At 38.9% G+C, this 19,846-nt stretch overlaps 1 protein-coding gene across 1 annotated transcript in view; it reads right to left on the bottom strand.

Moving 5' to 3' along the window:
* LOC117498322 (centrosomal protein of 128 kDa-like) overlaps positions 1 to 19,846 on the bottom strand; it is a 61,976-nt gene that overhangs the window by 28,982 nt on the left and 13,148 nt on the right. The window contains exons 12-17 of the mRNA XM_034150342.1: positions 17,605 to 17,676; positions 17,214 to 17,399; positions 11,014 to 11,202; positions 9,422 to 9,883; positions 3,057 to 3,221; positions 1,065 to 1,229 (exon numbers count right to left, since the gene is read on the bottom strand). Coding sequence (XP_034006233.1) covers positions 1,065 to 1,229; positions 3,057 to 3,221; positions 9,422 to 9,883; positions 11,014 to 11,202; positions 17,214 to 17,399; positions 17,605 to 17,676 — 1,239 coding nt within the window. The remainder of the gene's footprint in view (positions 1 to 1,064; positions 1,230 to 3,056; positions 3,222 to 9,421; positions 9,884 to 11,013; positions 11,203 to 17,213; positions 17,400 to 17,604; positions 17,677 to 19,846) is intronic.

Raw genomic sequence — 19,846 nt, 5'->3', positions numbered from 1 at the left:
GTATAACAAAGTTTGTGTATACTGTCAATTAGAGTATTCAGAAAGAAAAAAAACTGCATAAGCATGCTATGTTTTTTTAATGCTAAAAACATTGTAATCAGACATGAAAATTGCAATCAGTGCACCTCTACTCTATCTGATTCTAACATATTCACCCTATTAAAGGAACAAACATCTTTCAATCAATAAGAGATGGAAGAATTTCAGATTGAATGCAAGCCACCATACAGCCTTCATCACAGTATGTACAGTTTGTGCAAGATAAGTGGGCCTTGATGGGGTAGGGTGTATGCATCATATAGTCATATAGAGCTGATGAGATTAGATGATTGAATAATCGTATTCAGATTGATTATCATAATATTCCATAAAAAAGTATTCAAATGTGATCGTTCTCATAAATAATTTGCTATATTTTATTTTCTTACATTGTGGGACATTCAATTAATTTAATGTTGGGGTTTTGATTGCCCAAAACAAGACATTTAAAGTTACTTTTCTTTGATGTTTAATAGACCAAATGATACATTCAAAATATACACTGCAAATTAATAATAATGACGTACATTTGAAGGGATATGTTTTTAACTTTAACTCTTAAATCAAAATATGGCTGTGTGTGCTGAACATACAAATACCATTTTTTTTTTTTACAACTACACACCTGACAACGTACTTTAGACTGTTATCTCTTTTGTCTATTATCTTTGCTTCATCTTATTCATCTCAAACTGTCCACATGAATTGAAATGCCATATGACACTAGATATTGACTTTAACATTGTATCAAATGTAAAAGTGTTGCAAATAGTACGAAACTGCAGCACCTTTACCACACTGTCCTGCTTCTCCAGCCACACAGGTACTGAATACAAATGAACTGGCGTAGCATGACCGGACAAATAATGAAGTAAGCACCTGAGTTTTCTCATGAGTTTGTGGACTATTGGAGCTAAACGGCAAGTCAATATTGTACTTTTGAAGCCCCTGCAGTGGCTAAAATTGCTGAATGCAGCTTTAAACATACCCAAGGTAATTAAATACAATGTAATCAAATAAATGACCTGTAGTTTGTCTTCACCGTTCCTAGCCAGGCTGCGACAGGCTGCATCCAGTTCCTCACCCATGGAGGTAAGGACTGCCTCTTGCTCTGCTTCCATCAGCAACACCTTCTCCTCCAGCCTAACACGCTCCGACTCTGAAGTGCGCCTCCGCTCACCCGACCTGACCTGTGAAGGACGAGAGAGAGCCGAGTGGGGTATTGTGGGTGAAAATGTGCAACCGCCGTCAGGAGTTATGTCATTTGAATCTTACAAGACAGAAGTATTGCAGTTGATTTTTTTGAAGATGACTTGGAAAAATCCAGGTTTGATTATTAGAAGATCAATTCCAGTAGATGTAAGATTAAAGGATTAAAAGGATGGTGCAGGAATGAGTCATATACCCAGAAAATAGTTAGCATTTAAGCACTTCCTGATTCCTTAGTCTCAATGTCAATGTTTTTTTGAATGAGTTGTTCCACTCCACTGGTGACTGTCTGAAGCTTTTAGGTGCTTATAAAAAAGGGCCGGTGGCCGGTGGCTAACAAGTGACTAAATGAGAATTCTAAACGTCATCACGCCAAATGATGAACCGCCTTTAGCTTAGCGGTAGTGACATGAAGTCATGAAACCGTGATGTAGTTCTGTGCTACCCTAACGTTAGCTTATTATTACTGGCAATTGCATTTACTCTTCAACTATTATAAAAGTGGTGTTAATACCTGGAGATTATCCTGCTCACTTTCATAAACATTTGTTTGCCACAAATGTCTACTCTTTTAATTTGTTATTATGTGCAATGCCTTGTTTTGTTTTATGTTGCTGCAACAAAAAAATCCCAATTTGGGATTCATAAAGTACATCTTATCTTATTTTCTGCAATTATTCCAAAATCCAATGGAAAAATGACATTGCTTTTTATTGAGCGAGCCCTTACAATGCTAACTTCTGGGACAGCCTACAAAAATGTGTTTTCACTTCACCACTATATACACAGATAGAAACAGATAAACCTTGGGCCTCAGAGAGCCATTCAGTGTACTCCTTCACAAACAAACCTAGTTAACTTTCCTTCCCTGGCCTGCGCTGTCAATAGTTTCCCACCAGGACACAGCGATCGATAAGTCTGAGGCACAGGAACCAACTGATCAGTGCTACCCGGGGACCGTGGATCATTATCCTGTCTCTGGGATAATAAACCGCCTATGTTATATTAATAAGAGCTGCTTTTTCTTCATTCACCCGATTTACAATCAATACATGGATCCCCGAAGAGCCCCATACAACTTATCAGGGGCCTGTCAGAGAAGTGAATAGGGGTTCAATACTCCATCTGCGGTTGTAAAACACCTGAGGACGTATTGATAAATCCCCTTTAAAAATAGTGCTGATCTGGCAGCACTTAACCTTTTGAACCATACTTAAGTCTGTATGATCACGTGGCCTAAGCAGATATAATAGATCTTAATGCAGAGAAGGAAGGTAGGAAAGCTATGTCCTTGATGGTAGACATTCATAAATATATTAAAAAAGAACGTGGTTAATTCTATTGCACTATCTTTAAAAAAAGTCTGAGTGCGCTTGGAAGGGATATCAAAAAAGGTAACAATGTGCACTCTATTAGAGCAGGTCACATCAGTGTCTGCACATTCTCTCCATGCACCTATAAACGCATATCTATAAGCTTGTGTTGTATGTATATTAATTATTAAAAAAATACGAAATGAATCATACTTTATCATTCAAAAATGTAAATTAAAATGATGGGTATTAACAGATTATGATGAAATTTCTACGAACATGTCCGTCAAAATGATTGACAGCACTATAACCGCTGCGGATGACTCACGTCTGTACAATTTGCCGAACCATTTAGATGTCTTTCATTTCAACGTCCTTGGACTTCAGCTGCCACGAGTAATTAGAATCAGCACAAATACTTCAAACTTTCTGATACTCACTTATTGGAAGTTTCACGTCATCTGATATATAAAAAGACCAGGAGGCGGGGCTTACTTTGTCGTCCAGATCCTGTTTGAGTAGCTGGTACTTTCTGCGGACAAGTGCATGTGCCTCGTCTTTTGTGCTCAGCTGTGCTGCCAGCTTATCACACTCATCCTTCATCCTGTCCAGCTTGATGCGCAGAGCCGCACACAGCTCCTTGTCTGACGCTGCATCTGCCTAGAGGAGAAGTGGGGGTGTTTAAGGCATGATACACAGGCAATACTTTGAGATAATGAGGACTGATGTTTATCTGCTGCGAATATATCTACATAAAGCAGGCTGCCGTTTGTATTTCTGTGATATTCAAGCCTTGAGATATACTGGTATATGATTATAAAGTGTAAATAGGTTTTCCAAGTTGCATTAGCATTGATATCAATTCTGCCAAATTAGTTAAAATCCTACCTTGAAACTTTTCTACATATATATATTTAATAAATATATATATATATTTTTTTTTAAATTGTATTTATATGTTTTCTATACGATCTATTTTCTTAAAGGTATCCTATTATGCTATTTTTAGGCATATATTATGGGTCTCAGATATATACATATAAAAAACATGGTGTGTTTTGCTCAAAATACCAAACAGATCATGCATTTCAGACATCCCTCATATCCCTCTATTTCAACCCTGTTAGAGAACTGCTGATTCTGGGTCAGTAGCTGCTGGCCCCGCCCCCTTTGGAGCATGCAGAAATTCCCTCTGGAGGGAACTTTGGGATTTTAGCCTTTGCAAACCATTTAGACACACAAAAACCTATATAAACACACTACAGGGAATGGAAAACCCCAAAAAGCACAAAAGGGCCTCTTTATTATGTGGAGTTTATTATATAAAATATTTCTATCTTTATTTCTAAATGTTATGAAACATGTCTTTTATAAAGTTTGTAGTTACTAGGCCATTATCTTTGAGGTCCTTGACATAGAAATTGGATGACTTACAGGAGGGCTTTTTCCTCAATAGCTATGCTTTCTGCCCTCCCGCTTCAACTAATGTGGTTTTCTTGTACCATGTCTGTATCAATTGTCAGTATTACAATTTACATAGTTAATACAAAAAAGATATCTAAAGTCACGTATTGCAGGTACAGGGTGAAACATCCAAAAAGTCTGACATAGCATTATTATTGTTTGTTGGGTCAAGAGAATGAGTAAATGACATCCCCAAGACTATCAAAATCATGGTCTAAGTCCTTAATATTTTTCTCAGTCGGGCTTATGCTTGTAGAAGAAAATCCAGCCTCAGCTCAGACATAAGCTTTCTATCTAGAGTGATCACTTTATCACACAGGGCTGAAGATATAGTAAAGTGGAATGAACAAATGGATAGACTGCGAGAGACAGCAATGACTAGGAAAAAAAGAAAAAAAACTGGAAGTGAGAAGAGAGGAAAAACAGATGGAAAAAGCTACATTTTTAAGAGGGGGATTAAGACAGAGCGAGTGGAGGAGAAATCAAGAGTGAAAGGACAAGTATTAGAAAATAAGAATATTTAAAGCTTTCTTCTGACAGTTGACTGTATCAAAATCGTAATGCAGGCCTCTGGTGATGTGACTATGGGTGGGCTTCTTAGGGACATCTGCAGCACCCGTGGGCTAGTACTTTAAAACATTCTAGCAAACGCCCTTGTCCTTACAGTGCTCAGAAATGACACCATTACAATGAGCTATGTCAGATATTAATGTCATTCTGCACCGCTAATGGGCTAAACTCAACCATATCAGGGAGGACCATGCCCCTTAAGAAACAATGTACCCATGAGGGCTCATCATTGGAGATATCGAAAGGCAGGGAGGCGCGTAGGGCACTGGGGGAGTATGCCAAAGTGGAGTCCCCTATCTGCAGCGCTGCCTTGATGAGACTTCTGAGGTCTTATATCGGGTTTTTAAATATTCACGCTTTGGGCTTTGGAATAGCCGTGAGGATCCAGGGGGCTCCACACACCATTAAGAACTCAGCTATCCTCGATTCACCCGTACTCAGAGGACAGAGGCCCGACCAATGAAGGAAATTACCCCAAATGAGGATTTTGTCTGTGTCTCGCTGAGTCGGAAATGTGCCAGATGTTTAGTGGCTGAGGCATGTTACCCCGCGCTGAATTTAAAAGTGCGTGCCAATGAGACTCTAAATGTCAATTAGAGTGCGGCGCTCTGTGATCCATGCCCAGGTGCACAGAAAAAGATATTATTTTGGGGTTATTTTGACCTTGACATCTCAAAAGATTTATGATTTATGTATTTTTGTCACTTCTGTTGCACAATCCAGGGATCAGCACTGCATTTTAAATGGGTACCGTTAAAGGTCAAAGGAATAGTACAAAATGTTTGGAAATACATCTTTTTGCAAAGCGTTTAGTTGATACCCCTCTCATTTCTGTGTCATAAATACCTAGCTAAAGCTTGAAACAGTTGATTAGCTCACTATAGAGGATACAAACAGCTGGCATGGCTCTATAGAAAGATACAAATATCCAAGTGTTTGAACAACTGTGTAGATGTGATGTTTTTTGCATCACGGTGATACAAATATATAACACATTTAGATAAAGCTCAAAGGATGGCTTATTTCATTGCAATAAATCAATAATTATGCCAATCATTGACAGCAGTAAGAGGGGAAAGAGAACCTATTTTAACCAATCCCAGACACTAATATGAAATATTACAAAGAAAAATAAACTCCTTAAGTGTTGAAACATTTCGGCCTGCTTCAATATAACAAATGGGTACCACTTTACAATAAGACTACCCTTATAAAGGATTCATAACGGGTTCATAATGAAGTTATTAATTAGGTTGTAAACACTTTATTAATCATTAAGAACCATTTATTAACCAGTTCTAACATAGTTTTCATACATCAACACAGGCTCACTCTTTGGCAAGATGACTAAGCCTTATATTGGCTACCTAACTTACTTCGTCTTCTTCATCAGCCAGCATCCTTGGTATCTGTTGCTCACTGAGTTGATTTCCCCCATCCATCTTGATGTTTTTTGGCATCTCTTTATGACCATTTATTTATGAGTTACTAACATTTATAACTGCCAAAAGGGAGCCTTGTAAAGTGTAAAACACATTCCCATTTATTAATGAGTTACAACCAATTATAATTTGTTTAAGTTATATTAAGCCTTAAAGTTATGCATAAATTAGGGCGTGCTTACATTGAGTGACAGGTCTGTCCAGTGACTGCTGCTGTTAGCTCTCTGCTCTGCTAGCAGCTCCGTAATGCTACAGGGACTCAGCCTGCTCATCCGGGGAACATAACTTGAACTCTGCCGTGTTTGTTGTGCTGGTGCCTTGTTGACGGACTATTGTGACTCGCTCCGCGCTTAAAACAGACGGTGCATGAATGCGGTTTTGCGGTAAGTGAAATTCGAGTACTTTATTTATGTGTTGCTTATGTTTTTAGTCAGCTAACGTTAATGAATGTTAAGGCTTGGGTGAGCATGTAGTAAGCAAGTGGTAGCTACATCTGTGCTAACGATGCTAATAGTAGCCTCCAAGTTAAAACGAAATAGAGAAGTGTTAAGCATTAAAGGTGGGGTATGTAATTTTGGAGAAACCAGCTCGAGATCGCTAGAATTTGAAAATACACAACCGGAAAAGATCTGCCACTTCCTTACAGAGCCCCTCCTCCAACACACACGAACGCACATATGACCAATGAGGGCACGAGATAAGTTTGTGCACACATGGAAGGCTGACAGGCAGGTAGGCCATCCAGTTATTTTAGCCGGGCCGGCTAAAATGATTGGTCGTGCTTTTTACAGTTCTACGGCTTCCACAGATGACATTTTTTTTATGGATTATTTGTCAAAGCACTTAAGATATTCATTGCTATCGGGATGTTAAGAGCATTCCATGGAATATAACAAAAAGTGTATCTCGAGCCGGTTTTTCAAACTTACCTACCCCACCTTTAAGTGGGATAATACTGTAGAACAAACGGCTTCTGTTTGAGGTTGGTAAAATAAGGTCATCCTTGTAAGTTAGAGATATTTTATTAGGTAGGTAACTTTATGCATCGATAAGGTACATTTAAATTTGCTATGATCGATTATGTAGACAAGCTAACGTCAAAGTAGTGTTGAAGAGCGGAGTAGTGTATGTGAAATCAAGCTCACAATAAGATGTGTGTATATTACAAATATTAATGTCATATTTCAAGATGATTACTTAGATATATTACAATATGGTTGGTTGAGCTGGAGTTCATTATTGAGGTTACACGTTAACGTCACAGTCATATCTGAAGAACGAACCCAAACCTTGTTGTTTTTATTTATTGTATTACCAAATTGGTATCAAATAAATAGTAAGCATTGGTAATACCAATGCTGATAAAGTAAACTATTTTATTTGAGTATTTGTGTCTGGGAGAAGGTACTGTACCCAGTTCCTATGTTCGGCTGTTATAGACTGGGCTTTCTTGTACAAGAGAATAAAAAAAATAAAGAAAAATCAATATGGACCATTACTGTATAATTATCCTTAAATTATGTTATACAATGATGTTATAAACAAGTATGGCATTTTGAAACATGATGTGCAACCATTTTTATTGTAATTTGTGTGCATTTTGTTGTTAACTAAGATGATGTTATGATTTATTTGTTGTTAGTATGCACATGGACGCTTTGGACATACCTGGAGAAGGAAGAAATGGGTCTTCGGAAAGATGGGAGTTAAAGACAAAAGGCGGAGACTAGTGTTGAAACTAGTGGAGAAAGGATCAAGATGCCACCTTGTCCCTCTGATTAGACGGCATGTTAAGTCAGGAAGTAGCATTATTAGTGATGAGTGGAGGGCATACAGGAGAGTGCTGAGTAACATGGGGTACAACCTCTACACCATAAACCACAGCAGGTGGTTTGTGAACCCCCAGACTGGCAGTCATACCCAACATAATGAAAGAGCTTGGTCGACCGTCAAAGGACATGTCCGTAGACTGAGAGGAGACCGTACAGAGAGTTTGTTGGAGGAACACCTCAAGGTTCTTGAATGGTCATCTTGGCTTGGCTCTGCTCTCCCTGATGGACTGCTTGGACGCTTGTTCAAGGATATACACAAAGCCTTTCCAGAGTGCCATTACTGTATGTCTTATCAAGTCTTTCATTTATGTCTGAGAAAAGCTGTTATGTTTAAATATGTGTATCAGTCATACTAAACAGTCATTACTTTGAGTCCTAATTTTCTTCATGTGTGAATAAAATGTTTTGCTTGGCTCTTTTGCATCTTACTTTGCATTTCATGTGAAAAATGTGTATTAGGTCAGCGTGAATGTTATAACTCATTCATAAATGGACATGTGTATTAAACTTAAAAACAACACACCCTTTCAGTAGTTATAAATGTTAGTGACTCATCAATAAATGGTGATGTGTTTCACAATTTACAATAAGGCTCCCTTTTACCAATTATGGAAGGGGGGGAATCAACTCAGTGAACAACAGATACCAAGGATGCTGGCTGAGGAAGAAGACGAAGTAAGCTAGCTAGCCAATATAAGGCTTAGCAGTACAGATAAATGTGGGCTCACTATTTGGCAAGCAACCGGTCACAGGTGCCCTGTTTATCTCATGTCTTATAAAAGCTTATTAATGATTTATAAAGTGTTCACAACCTAATTCATAAATGAAATACAAACTATTCGTAAACCCTTTATAAGGGTAGTCTTATTGTAAAGTGGTACCAACAAAGGTATAACTTTGGCGGGAAAATCGCTTTAAGAGTTTCTTAGATTAACTCACCACCATGACTGATGGTTGATTGATACTCAATAATTATGCATAGTCATGCATTTACAAAAGTAAGACAACCGCAGCCCATGATATATAAAATAACTAGACATGTCCACATCAATCATGGGACACAAGATAAAGTAATCTGCATTGAGCAGAGTTTCGAACACACACTAAAAATGACTGATGGCATCGATTGTATTTAGATATTATGTATTTGTTATAGCATTAGAAATAATGATGGTTATTTCTCAGTTATTAGAGACAAACCAACCCAATCTCAAAATGTGTTGCTAGTGGAGTGGCTCAAGCATCATTTGGTGGACCACTCCACTGTAATCTGTACACCGCAATTTCCGCTTACCCACCTCTCTGAAGCTTATCAATAAACAATTAATTAAGTTATATATTGTTTGTTCAATATATGGGAAAACTGAAATGACTATGTAGCATTATTCGAGTCAAGCTGGCTGTTTCCAGGCTTAATTTTAAGCTAAGAGAGTGGTATCATCCAACTGTGCAAAAAGATAAATATGTGAATTTCCCAAAATGACACTTTTTTTTGTACTTTCTATGTCCTTTAAAAAACACATACTTTGAGATATTTATAGAAAGGGCTTACCTTAACCTCCTCCAGGTGTGCCTGTATTTCCTCCCGCTCTTGACGGCAGCGCGTGAGATTGTCCTGCACTTCACGATACTTCTTGGTCCTGGTGTCCTCCATCATGGCCCTCGTATTGTCCAGTTCTGTCTGATGCACCTCTCTCTCCAGCTGCAGCTGCTGCCCCAGTGCGGCCCGCTCCTCCTGCACGGCTGTCAGCTTGGCCTGGAGCTCCAACAAGCCTTTCTGGAGCGCCTTCTTGGAGCTCTCCTCCTCGGCCAATAGCTGGACTAGCCGAGAATGGGCCGAAGTCATCTGCTTTATTGAGGCCTGGAGCTCGGCCTGCGTGTCCTGGTCTCTCTGACAACGACGGGCTAGGCTGTCAGCTTTTTCTTCCAGACTCTGGTTCTCTTCCTTCAGCCGTGTCTGGACAGCAGCCAGACGCTGAGTCTCCTCCTGCAGGGCGGCTGAGGCCTCCCGCACCTAGGGTTAGGATCTGTTAGAATCTGATCAAAGCTCTTTAAATGACTCTTTAGCTGAGCTTTAATACTTTTTTACTTACAGCACCTCAAACTAAACATGACATGACAAATTGGTCTGCCAAATAAATTTAAATCAAAGTTTAAGCTGCGTCTGAGGCCAGAGCGGGATTTGCCTAAACAAACAGAATCATTTCAAAGTATTTCAGAAAATAATTGATATATGTCAACTTTGGCACGACTTCAATATTTGCTGACAGCTAAAAGGTGTTACCATTGCATTACATCTAAAAAGCATACTTCAAAGTTTGATTCAACCTTTAGGCTTTTGAAACTAGTCACATATCAATAAATTAGACTTGTAACCTGCTAAAGTCAACATTTAAAGGGGACATATGATGCTCATTTATGGGTTCATATTTGTAAATGGTTTTCTTTCTAGAACACGTTTAAATGCCTTAATGTTCAAACACACTTTATTTGTCCTCTTCTGTCTGTTTGAATATATTTGTATTAACTGTCTGTATGAAATGCTCGGTTTAAGCACTGTCTCTTTAAGGCCGACTCCTAAAGAGCAATGTCTTGCGGTATATTCTAATGAGCCTTAATGTGATTTAGTTAGGGGATCCCGAATGTGATTGGCTTGTTGAATCCCATGTTTTTTGATAGATGTAGCCACAAAAAGCAACAGGGTTGTGTTATTTCATAGTTTGAGGGTCGAACGGCTGAAAGATCTCACTTTTAATAATATACTGGATTCACATCCCTGAACAGTGAATATAAATTCTTACCGTGAAATCGGAGATTCAGGGTCACACGATTTAATAAGGTTAGACTGAAGCACTCAACGAAAACATTTCCCAATTCGGGATCAATAAAGTATATCTTATCTTTATCTTATCTTTTGTGCACCAGTCAATCTTAAACTAAAATATGGAGTTCAATCCCAAATGAAGTGATTGAATGTAAAGTAAAAGGACTTTAATATGTGTCCTTGTTGGTGTTATAAATGGAGCTGCTCAGACAAATAGTATCATATTGCTGAAGGTCCTATAGTTAAATTAAAAATGTATAATTTTTGGTCACTAGTGAGTTGGATAGGTGTTTTGGATTTCCAGGTGTTCAGCCTAGTACCTCCCGGTTGTCCTGCTCCAGGGACAGCTGGCGCTGGCGGGCCTCAGACAGCTCCACGTCCTTGCGGTGGAGCTCTTCCTCGCGCTGAGCCAAGCGGCCTAGGATTTCGGCGAGCTCCCTGCTGGCTGCCTCAGTCTGCTGGCTCAGCGCCTTCAGCTGAGCCTGAGAGCTCTCTTTTTCCCTGGCTGCCTGGAGGGAGAAAGAGGGAGAGGGGGTGGGAGAAGAGACGGTAAATGAAGAATGACAAATGAAGAGGAGGCGGAATATGGTGTACAAAAAGGAGCTCTGACAATAACGATGAGAGCGAGAGAAAGAGTGACAGAGAGACAGAGGCAGAGAAACATATGCCGTACCAGCTTTTTGCGCTGATAGGAAAATGCTAGCACTCAGCTCTCTGATAAGGGACAATGGTCAGGTCTGTTCAAGGCAGATTGCTTCTAATACTCCGGCTTTGACTGGAATTTGCAAAGACTTTGCTAAAGCTCAGAACCTAATCATTTAATTGAGCACTTGATTCTCTCCCCTAATTCATTAAGGGGGTAGAGATGATTTTGTAATGAATTCGCGTCACGTCGAGTATGCCAGGTGGGAGTGTGTCAGTCTGTCTGTCATGTCGGTGAAGCTGCTGACTGGGAGTTTGGAGGTGACTCACTCAGTTCAAATGGAATGGAAATAACTAGGAGGTGACTTTCAAGACGATAATAATTGTCAGCCGGTAATTATTCAACTAAGCACAGCTGCTTAAACACACCTTAGAAAAGGTACTACTTCATTTTATATTTTGTTATATTCTCATTAAATTAATTCAGAATACATTATTCAAGAAAATTAATCTGACCTTTGATATAAAACCCTCTATGCTTTACAGATAAAACAAAGTACAAAATGAACAGAGAAAGGCCTGCATATGTATTCAATCACTTTGCTTTGTTTGGGTTGAATTGCGCCATTAATGAAAAGCTCCAGGATATTCCACATCATTTACAATGGTCTGCCTTATTCTGTTTTGAGTAGTTCTAAAAAGCACACCATAGTTTCCTTTCAAACTGAGACCTTCTTTTCATGGATGAATATGGATTGCAGCAATAAATGTGTTTTTATCTCCTGCTCTTGAAGATGATTTTATTTAACCTCTTAAGCACGGCGGTCCCCCCATTGGACCTCTCCCACCGTTTTGTTTTCGAGACAATGTCTCAGGGCTTCTTAACATTTATGAAACTATTAATGTGTAGCACCAGATTAACGGGAAGAATCTCAGCTAACTGAAGATATGAACCATTTTTACCAAAACAAAACACAAGTCTCATAAGAAGCGTCTGAATGACCCCTGAGCGAAAAAATGCAAACTGACTTTGGCACACAATTCAAGATAAAGATACCCTTATTACTTATCGTAGCTGCACATACAATATATCCGATTAAAGCTTAGACTCCACAGATTATTTAGGTATAGTATCATCACTGAGCGATCCGAACTTGCGACAGGGGAAGCAAACACAGACATCACAACACGTACCTTTACGGAGCTTTTACGGCAGATCGTCTCACCATAGCTGTCAATTAGGTCAAAAGACGTGTTCAATGGCATTAAAACGAAAAAAGAAAATGCTACAACTGTTGATCCATAGGTTGATAATGTACATCTGCCTTTGAAAAAATTATTTATAATCCATAATTCAATTTTTATGTAAAAAACGGAGCGGAAAAGTTAGCTGCTAATGGTAGCCACCAGAGTGTATGCAGCTTCCGGTTTTGGTAACGCGTCACTCTCACTCCTTATTTGTTAACGTTTTGGTGTGTATATAACTTTCCCTCGATTCCATTGGCTCTAGCGGTTATAAAGAGATTTCATTCATCAAAATCGAGCAAGGGGGGCCAGAGATAGGTCAAATCCACCCAAATGACCCCAGAAGTGTTTTTTTTTTGCTAAATCTCTCTAAAAAGGTCAAATTTCACTTGTTTTGCATCAATCTTGATGCAGGGTACTTATATGTTGTACTTTGGATTCCTAAAGCTTTTAGTCTACTAACCCATCATCCAAGGGTAGTTTTCACTATAAGTAAAAAATAATTTTTGGACGGACACTATAATTTACAGTTTTTTACTATGTAAAATCTGAATTTTCTTTAAAATAAAAAACATCTATATTGATTCTGACTTTTCTACATCCAACTCACAGGTTTATCATTACTTTGAGAACAAAGATTATTAATTTAACCCTTTTAGAAGGGAAGATATGGTCATTTGTTCTGGGAATGTCCTTTTCGAGCCTGAGACCTGAAAAACAGGCTGAGGGCTTAAGAGGTTAAAGGGGCCTCATAATGCTCATTTACAGGTTCATGTTTGTATTTAGTGTCTCTACTGTTTCCACGTCTTAAGGTTCAAAAAGGTATATATTCTTCTGCTACTGCCTGTGCTGCAGCACCTCTTTTCACCCTCTGTCTGAAACCAGAGCCCAGTCTGCTCTGATTGGCTAGCTGGCCGGCTCTGTTGTGATTGGTCAACCGCTTAGGGATGTCCAGCCCCTTAGCCTATCATGTACAATGAGTGCTAGCCAATAGAAGTTCAAGGGTCGGGGTGTGGGAGAGAAACTCCCTAAGGAGGGAACACGGGGTTTGTATTCTTTGCAGACCATTAACATGCACAAAAACCTATATAAAACACTACAAGAAAGGAAAAAAACAAAAAAAAGCATAATAGAAGTACAGAAGGTGCTGCGGTCAATTTCTATACTATGAAAGAACTTGATGGAAATGGACCTAAATATTATACTTTTGAAGAATTTCCCCCCATGATAGGAAGGTGTTGATGTATTTTCTCAAAAACAGTGATATAATATGCAACAAAGGAAGGAGAACCATTGCCTAAAACACAAAGTTGCTAAGAAATATTGCAAATAACACATCAGAGTAACACAATCCATAATGTTTGCCCTTATTCTAAAATGATTGTGTATCCCTGGAGCTAGTTGTAGTGCTCTAAGTTTGCTTCCACTGATGTATTCTGACGTCAGTGCAGAACTACAGAGTTGGGCTGAGATGAGGTTTGTTTTATGCTGTTTGCCTGGAGCGTCACTACAAATCTGTCTACAACTGGAGTAGGGAAATGCATTTCAGTACATTTTTGATCACTTTTTAGAACACAAAAAGGCAAAGAAGGTATGCATGAGCCACTGCTCAGAAAACGTAACACAGAAGAAGAGTCAGTTGTTGTTGACAGTGCCAACAGATGGCTGGCTAGCTACAAGCTCAGCCAGCAGCAGCAGCAGAATTATCCGGAACATTTGATACACTACTGCTGGGAGCCCATGAGTAAAGTTGACGTATATGAACTGCAGTTGCCCACCAGCACAAACTGATACCTGGTCAATAAAACAGTGACAGTTACTACGGTCCGGCAAACTTTTGCTGGATTCTGTGCAACCACTGTGAGTTTCTACTTAGTTCAAAGATAAACTAAAAGGAACAAATATTGCCAACAGGGACAGAAAAGCAGCTGATAACTTGGCGATGTTAAATGCTTTTCTGACTATAGTGGTTCCAAACAAAGTGCTAGTTTAACAATAATAGTTGTTTTTGCCCGCAGTGCCATAACTTTGTTTATTGTATCTACAAAGTATACTGTACAGTGTTCCTGCAGCTTCCTTAGAGGCTTTACCATCATAGAAGAATAAGCTTATCTGCACTGTAGGACAACGTTTCTTAACAGAAGAATGGCAATTTCTTTGTCTATAATATGAATGGTGCTAAATTGGTTTTGGTTTTAAAAAAGGCCTGAAATGGTAAATGGTCTGCAAAGGCTAAAATCTCTAAGTTCCCTCCAGAAGGACTTTCTTTCCCACACACCCCCCGCCCCCAGCTAACCAACCAGAGCAGACTGGGCTCTGGTTTCAGAGAGATGGTGAAAAGAGGTGACGCAGCACAGGCAGTATGAGAAAAATAAAGCACTTTTTGAACATTGAAGCATGTAAACATGTCGGAAGAAGCGCAATATACAGATATGAAACTTTTAAAAAGTGCACATGTACTCTTTAACTTTAATATGTCCTTTTTTTTTGTCAACCTAATTTGTACACAGACTGGACATCAAAATAATCTGATGCAAAATTGTGCTTTAGAGAGACAATTCTTATTACTGCACTACCTAAAATGTAGGGGATTTAATGGTCAAAATGGAAGCAGTGAACACTGAGATATGTCCCTAGTATCATTCAAAGTCCAAAAACCCTACATTTCCCATAATGCAACTAAAAAGCTCCTTTTATTATATCTCCCCTGCTTCCAAGATGCCCACTTATTTCAAACCCTGCATCTTGAGTGTAACTTTTATATATTTGTTTTAATTACTCTCAAGGCTAAGCTGAGATAACCATGTTGACATCATCAGGGTTATTTATGAAAGCTCCGAGCAAAACCACAGAAGACTTAATCTAATTCTAGGTAAAATCATTGAAAAAGTAGTATTTCAACAGTTGAGTAACTTCTTGCATTTAAATAACTGTTTGGATGTGTTCCAGTCAGGATTTCGTCCAAACCACAGCACTGAGACTGCTCTTGTAAAGGTCTTCAATGACATCCACTTAAACACAGACAGTGGCAGAACTTCAGTGTTAGTATTATTAGATCTCAGTGCTGCATTTGACACTGTTGACCACAACATATTACTAGACCGACTAGAAAACTGGGTGGGACTTTCGGCAACAGTTCTAAATTGGTTTGAGTCCTACTTAAAGGACAGAAAAAACTTTGTTTCTATAGGTAAATACACATCTGAGTTGACAAATATGACATGTGGGGTACCTCAAGGCTCCATCTTGGGGCCTCTTCTCTTTAACATCTACATGCTACCACTGGCTCAGATAATGAAAAACAACAAAATAAGTTACCATAGCTATGCGGATGACACACAAATTACGTAACAATTTCACCAGGAGATTATGCTCCAATTCAAACACTGAGTAAGTGCATTGAACAAATCAATGACTGGATGTGTCAGAACTTTCTCCAATTAAACAAAGATAAAACTGAGGTAATGGTTTTTGGAGCCAAGGCAGAACGTATAAAAGTTAGCGCTGAGCTTCAGTCTGCAATGTTCAAAACAACAGATAAAGCCAGAAATCTAGGTGTAGTCATGGACTCTGACCTGAGTTTCAACAGTCACATTAAAACAGTTACTAAATCAGCCTACTATCACCTAAAGAACATATCTAGGATTAAAGGACTAATGTCACAGCAGGATTTGGAAAAACTTGTCCATGCTTTTATCTTCAGTAGACTCGACTACTGCAATGGTGTCTTTACAGGCCTCACTAAAAAATCTATTAGAAAGCTGCAGCTAATTCAGAACGCCGCTGCTCGAGTCCTCACTAACACTAAGAAAGTGGATCACATCACTCCTGTTCTGAAGTCTTTACACTGGCTTCCTGTGTGTCAAAGAATAGATTTCAAAATATTGTTGCTGGTTTATAAAGCTTTGAATGGTTTAGGCCCAAAATACATGTCTGACCTACTGCTAAATTATGAACCATCCAGAACCCTCAGGTCTTCAGGGACTGGTCAGCTTTCGGTCCCCAGAGTCAGAACTAAACATGGTAAAGCAGCATTCAGTTATTATGCTCCGAATATCTGGAACAAACTCCCAGAAACCTGCAGGTCCGCTGCAACTCTTACTACTTTTAAATCCAGGCTGAAGACTTTTCTTTTTGCCGCTGCTTTTAATTGAACTATTCACATCTTAAACTGCACTGTAACTTTTAACTTTTATCCATGTATTTTTTCTTTTAATGTTTATTTTATTATCTTTCCTTTTTAATGACTGATTTTAAATGCCATTTTTAAAATGTCTTCCATTTTTGTAAAGCACTTTGAATTACCTTGTGTTGAAAGGTGCTATATAAATAAACTTGCCTTGCCTTGCCTTGCCTAACAGTCTTCACAGGCTCTCCTTGGGACGGTAAAGTCATTTTCATGTGTAAAAATTGTGGATTGTCCCTTATAAGCGTATGAAAATGAATTTGTCAATTCCCCTAAAGCACTAGCAATGTCTGAAAAATAGGGCAGATGAGTTGACTAGAACGAAATATGTTTTTTATTTCAATGTGGAAATACATACTTCTATAGACCAGCAGTTACTTAGCCACAGCTGCTACAGGAGACGGTGGTGTCAAAAGTCGTGTAATGAATGCGTCTGCCTGAACTGACCTGCGAGGCCTTGTCGGTGTGAAATTGAGCCTGGGAGCTCGCCTCCTCCAGTTCCTTCTGCAGTCTCCTGCACTTTGCCCTCCACTGGCGCACAGCCTCCTGGGCCCTGCTCTTTAATTCCTCTCTGCTCCTCGTGCTCTCCTGGAGTAGAGCCTCCGTCTCCCTCCTCTCTGCCTGTCCTCGGCTCTGAAAGGATGAAGACATGTACAAAAAAACATGTCAATTCATTTCAAACATTTTAAATATGTGTATTGGGCTGATCTTCAAATGTCTCAGACATTTACATTTTGATAGTGAAATCAACTACACACAAATTGCTTCCAATGTAATGTGCCACTAGGAATTGATTTTAATTATCAGGTGAGAGGCATTAATCAACAAAAATAATTACCTGCGTTTCTTTTAACTGATCCAGCATTCGGAGCTGCTGTTGTTCCCGCCGCGCCAGCTCTGATGACAATTCCTGGTATAAAGGAAATAAATAGAAAGGTCAAGGACGTGCGTGCGTGCGTGCGTGCGTGCGTGCAACTACTCCTGCTGCTAATGGGAGGAAAAAGAAACCGAGAGGCGAGAGAAAGAGAGACATTGGGCTGTGGAGCAATGGGTTTAAATTCTGGAAATATTCAAGTTGAAACTTAAATGGTAATAACGAGTAGTAGCGACAAAGAATAATATTTAAATATGGGGGTCATTTTTCTCAAGCTGTATTATACCAAGTCATATGAGAACAGAAACAAACCTTTACTATATCGTGAACAGATATACCCCGTTAAATTGACGAATACAAGTTAAATGTGCCATGTGTGTAGAAGCTTGCCAACATATGTATCTGTGTATTGGGGTTTGTTTATAATAATTCAATATATTGCAAAACTATAAGCCAGGCATTATATTGAGATAGTATAAAAAAAACACACTACTGATCTGAATCTTACATTTTAAGAATATGTACAATCAGTGTGGAATCTGAATTTGCATTTATCACAGCCTGTGTAATATTTAACATCATAGTGCTTTTTTCTTTTTACAATCACCGTCTGACACATGTCATATCCCTGCATGTAAACTAATGATTAAAAGTAGATGAGTGTCACAAAACATAATACCACAATATTCAAGTGTACAGATGTTCTTTTACATCCATATACACAGTACTTTAAATAGTCGAGCTAACGGTATGGGATGTGTGCAAACTTTTAAAGCGAACACATTTTGGAACATTTATATTTTCAATAAAGAATTAACATTACACTTGAATTGAATGGGCATGCTTTAACCATATGCCATTAGAACCTCCGCCTTTTTTTTGTATTTCAAAATAAACTCAAAAAGGTAACATTTGATATTAAAATGTCTGGAATGTAACAACCCCTTGAAAGATTGAAAGAGAGAAAAGACAAAAAGAGAATTCATGTTGTAAAAAGGAAGGACAAAATAAAAAAGGTTTGAGAGATCTTTAGAAAATATCAACAGCAAAGGTCGGGTGTATAGCCGGCTAAGAAGATGGCAAAGGGCGAAGACAAAAAGGTCAAAGAAGGTGGAGACAGTGTTTACATTCTGCCTACAAATGGATTATCTGCAAGGCTGGTCTGAGGGAAGTCTGAAAGGAGAGTTGATTAACTTCGTATCCAGCAGAAAATCACAATCACTTTGAGGTTTGATTGAAGTCGTGCAGGGCAAGTAAGGTTTAAGGTATTGATACAGAGTAAGACTGCCAGTCAGGAGTCATTAGTCATAGGCCTAATGACTGTCTATATATTCAGTCACTGAGAAATTGAATCTTCTGCTGTATTCTCCTCATTATACTTAATTTTTCCTCATTTACCGATTAAATAAAAAAACATCCAACGTCTGTTTTGATCTAGACATGAAAACCATACGAGACGCCCCAGGTGATACATGCAAACACCCACTTCATCTTTTAACACCTACTCTGCGATAGGGGAAACGTGGGAGTTTAAACACATTTTCAGTTAGGGAAGCATTCGAGATCAGAGGAATGTGCCAATGCTTAAAGAGCAGCTATTGCTTCTAACATGTTATTGATACCCCGCACAGCCCCGAATACCCACTGCTAAGCAAGTTCATTTTATTTATAGATTATTTTTTTTGTATGTGTTTTTACAGTGATGGAAGTGACACATTGCATGGGTTTGTGAAGGATAAATGACTGCTGGCTGACTGCTTCTGATCTGCTATTCCGACTGTCATGTGGCGATTTTAAGAGGATCAAGTGGCGCAGAGCTGGCGGAGGGTGTGACCACGGATGAGAGGAAACCGACAAACTGATATAACCCTGCACAGGGGTCGGGGCGCCGACACGGGCTAAGACAAAAGCTTCTGCTGTGTTTTAAAGAGTCCCTTTTATGCTTTTAGGGGTTTTCACTTTTTGGGCTTTCCCTTTCCTGTAGTGCGTTATGTTTGGTGCATGTAAATGGTGAGATTTTCTCTCCCCCCCCTCCCCCAATGTTCTATTACTAACAAAGTCACACCACAGCTCAAAAATTATTAGCATGAATGAAAATGAAAATAAATAAAAATGTAAAGAGTTTGTTGCTTACAAACTCTCCTACTCTAAACTACAGAACATGAAAAGAAAAAGATAACAAATGAAGAATGTTGTGAGTTATGCA

The sequence above is a fragment of the Trematomus bernacchii genome, unplaced genomic scaffold (genome assembly GCF_902827165.1).
Source record: "Trematomus bernacchii unplaced genomic scaffold, fTreBer1.1, whole genome shotgun sequence".
Lineage (NCBI taxonomy): Eukaryota > Metazoa > Chordata > Actinopteri > Perciformes > Nototheniidae > Trematomus > Trematomus bernacchii.
The sequence above is the reverse complement of the archived record's forward strand: the minus strand, read 5'-3'. Positions and strand labels throughout refer to the sequence as shown.